The sequence below is a fragment of the Ananas comosus genome, linkage group 19 (genome assembly GCF_001540865.1).
Source record: "Ananas comosus cultivar F153 linkage group 19, ASM154086v1, whole genome shotgun sequence".
Classification (NCBI taxonomy): Eukaryota; Viridiplantae; Streptophyta; class Magnoliopsida; order Poales; family Bromeliaceae; genus Ananas; species Ananas comosus.
In genome coordinates, this window is record NC_033639.1 from 53,621 (window position 1) to 57,656 (window position 4,036).

General features: G+C 34.4%; 1 protein-coding gene across 1 annotated transcript; it reads left to right on the forward strand.

Annotated features, from left to right (window-relative positions):
• Positions 2,075-3,041, forward strand: LOC109724977 (GATA transcription factor 17-like). Its single transcript, XM_020253999.1, has 3 exons — positions 2,075-2,647; positions 2,741-2,827; positions 2,910-3,041. Exons 1-3 carry the CDS (start codon positions 2,264-2,266, stop codon positions 3,024-3,026), a joined length of 588 nt encoding a protein of 195 aa, XP_020109588.1. The 5' UTR covers positions 2,075-2,263; the 3' UTR covers positions 3,027-3,041.

A 4,036-nucleotide genomic window follows, 5' to 3' on the forward strand; every position in this document is an offset into this window, starting at 1 on the left:
CATGGTCGCGTGTGGCTCATCATGCCACGTGTATACGTTAATGGAGCCTAAAGAAGAGCATGGTTCTCCTTGGTAATCACGCTTTCAGAATACAGAAATAAAATTTACTCGCTTATGCGAAGAGAGAAACAAAATGAATTTGACTTTTAAAATGAGCTGCTCCATATATGTTGGACGCAATCTAGTTTTAATTACGTTTCCTTTTCTTTTTGAAAAAATAAATATGCTATTCCCCTACTGTGATGGTTTCTTTTTTAAAAAATAAATATGCCATTCCCCTACTGTGATGGTGGGAGTTACTTCCAACTTGTCCCGGAGGCCCATAAATGAAAATTGGATCACTAAGTCACAATTAGATCTTTCTAATTTTGTTTTCTTTGAATATGTGACGGCTAGCATTTGCTCTTCAGTCTTCATTAAGGTTCCATTTATTACACACGTGGCTGTCCACTGGGCTTCATTAATGTACAGAAAGGTGAGATAATTTGATTGAGTTTTTAAATTTTCTCAGAATCAAAAACTTAATGTGATACACATATATATAGAAGAGCAAATCAGTGCTTTAGAAATAGAATTAGAGATAAAATAATAACTATAGGATATCTCTTTGAAGATGACAACAATTACAATATATCAATGTCATAACAAATAAATGAGACAATGAAAACATTTAGGGAGTTAGAATTTTAAAGAACATTTAGGGAGTCGGGTTATGGCAAAGCAGCCTATGCATTTTTCTTTTCCATTTTTCATTTTTCTTAATATAAAATGTAGTATGGACATACACTATAGTATATAGAAACTATTAAAATAGCCTTTTCTATTTGTATGAAGCATTAATCAATAGAAGACACCTTTTATATATACGAGACAGTTGAATATATAAAGGATTCTATTTATTTCTTGATATTGAAATGTTTAATAGCACATCAACTAATATAAGAAAAGATCAAACAAAAAGAGAAAATGATTTGAAATCATTTATAATATATCTTAGATTCTATTTGATTTGAGATAAATATATGAAGAATAACTTTTGTTGACCCCAAGAATATAGAATATCATTATATAAACTATAATAACTGTAAATTTGTGTTTGAATACTTTTGAGATGTCAATATAACAATTTAATTTATGTAAGTATATTTAATTTTATTTTCTTTCTCATTTTGTTTTCTTTGATTATGTGACGGCTAGCATTAGCTCTTCATTCGGGTCGAATACCGAGCAGATTTTTAAAAATCCATAGTTCAAACACGACTACCAATTTGAACATGAATCCTAATTCGACAGATTTTAAAATTCCATATAAGTCCGAACTCGACCAAAAATTTCAAAACCTGAACATAACCCTTAACATTTATTCCATAACACATTGCGTTAAACCTAAAATTTTTATTTTTAAAATTTGAAATTAAAAGTTGGAATTTGAAATATAAATTTAAAATTTAAAATTTGAAAATTTAATATAGAATTTAAAATTTGCAATTAAAAATTTGAAACTAAAAATTTGTAATTTAAAATTAAAAATTACAAATTTTAAAATTTATAAATTTTACAATTTAAATTTAAAATTTAAAATTTAAAATTTTAAATTTTAAATTTTAAATTTTAAATTTTAAATTTTAAATTTTAAATTTTAAATTTTAAATTTCAAATTTCAAATTTCAATTTTATAGTTTTGTTTTAAGTTACTTATTAAATTTTAATTTTAAATTTGAAATTTAAAGTTTTAAATATAAAATTTATAACTTGAAATTTAAACTGAAATTTAAGTCTTAAAATTTAAAGAAATTTGGAATCTAAAATTTGAAATTATAAATTTAATCAGCGGCAGGATTAATCCTAGCCGTCCAATATCGAACCGGAAGCATTTTCCGAAATTATTATTATTATTAATAATTATTCATGCACGTTGTAAAGCGCGACCAGGTACGATACGGCAATCCCGTGAACGGCGCCCGTGGTCCTCTGATGACAATCCGACGGCTCTGATTCGATCAGAGGCACCCGCACCGTATCACGCTGACGTCACCATCTATGTACCCCTTGTCACTCGCTACTCTCTCTCTCTCTCTCTCTCTCATCCTTTTCGCTCCTCTCGCCCATCTCCGTGTTCGTTCCCTAAATTTTAGGGTTTGATCGAAATCCTAGGGTTTCTCCGATCGAATGGTATCCCTCTCGATTTCGACCGTTCGATCGCCAAAATTTAAATTCGGAGCCCTCTTATTCCAAATTTAGTCGGGAATTTGGCGATTTCGTGATGGGCGAAAACCCCGCCCATGGCCCTTCCGACGCGAAGCCCTACCCGCCCCGCCGCGCGCCCGAGCCGCGCGCGGCGGTGCCCCTCCTGCCGCCGCAGATCGACGACGTGCGCGGCGGCGGGGACGCGCACATGGTCGCGGGCGGCGCCGCGGCCGAGGCCCACCCGATGCAGCGGTACGAGCACCACAATGGCGGGGGAGATGGGGGCGGGATGGAGGAGGACGAGGAGGAGGACCACGACGGGGCCATGGAGGCCGTGGCGATGGACGCCGACGCGGTGCACGACTCGCATGTGATGGTGGCGCCTACCATGGGCAACAACCAGCTGACCCTCTCCTTCCAGGGCGAGGCCTACGTTTTCGACTCCGTTTCCCCCGAAAAGGTGCAATTTTTCCTTCTCTTCCACTCTTCTTTTGATATTGCTCTATACTAGTCTAGAATCAGTAATCGACTCACTTGTAGCCGAATTTGGTAGGTGCAAGCAGTGCTTTTGTTGCTTGGAGGGCGGGAGATTACTCCGGGAATGGGTTCGGTTCCATCCTCTTCGAACCCTTATAACAGGGTATGATAAAATTTAACTATGTTTTTGATGGGTTTGTTGGTAATGTTTTGTAAGGTGTTTGGTTAAAGGTTCGATTTTGCAGCGTGTTAATTTTCCACACAGAGTGGCTTCACTGATGAGATTCCGTGAGAAGAGGAAAGAAAGGAACTTTGACAAGAAGATAAGATACACTGTAAGGAAGGAGGTTGCTCTCAGGTAGCTCCTAAATACTCGTATTTTAGTTTTGTCTTCATTGTGAAATAACATCTTAGTTCTTCAGTTGCATACTTTACTGTATATGAAGTGGTGTTAAAATCGCAACATAACAAATGATAAAGCATAGGTGCATATACCGGATATATATGAGAAGATGCATATGAATGGACGTGACAAATATGAAAAAAATGGAGATACGTATTATAGAGATATCTCAGAGAACAAGTTAAATGTATAAATTTTTTTGGGTGAAGTAATGTTCTGTCTCTTTTAATCAACTATAACATAGCACATATACTAACACATTACGAGCAGAAATTTATTTTGCTAAAATACATAGTTGTTTTCTTTTGTATAAGCTATTACAGCTACAGAGTTATTTCTCAGCAGGCATACCTTATGACAACTTGCTTTCCATAAACACTTCAATTTCAAAATTAAATAAGATAAGAAGCGCCATAACCTATTACTGTTTATTCGAGACATTAGAGCACTTTTAACCTGTCGGGACAATAAGAAGCTTCATGATGTATAACAGGCTATTCTCAAGATTTTGCGTGAAGCTGTTTCCATTTTGATTCGATTTCCTGTGAGCTTACTTGATACCTTTAAAATGATACTTTGTACGGTGCATGAAATTTATCAATTATATTTGTTTGATAAGATTGAGGCAAGAAAATTTATGGCTTATGCATAGTTGCAATGAANTAGAAAAAAACCAACTGATAAATAAATTTATACCACCAATAATTACTTAAATTTAAAATATTAATATAAATTTAATTTAATTAAATGTTACGTGCATTGCACGTGCACTATAACTAGTATATATATATATATGTGTGTGTGTGTGATAATGTAAAATTAATTGAGGTTTGGGTCGGGTTTGGGTTTAGGTTTTGATTCGAGTTGAGTACAGACAAAAGTTCATACCGGAATCCAAATTCGTCAGATTTTTATTTTTTATATTTATTTTTTATGTTCGTATCTAAAACTTTCGTTTAACATTCAGAT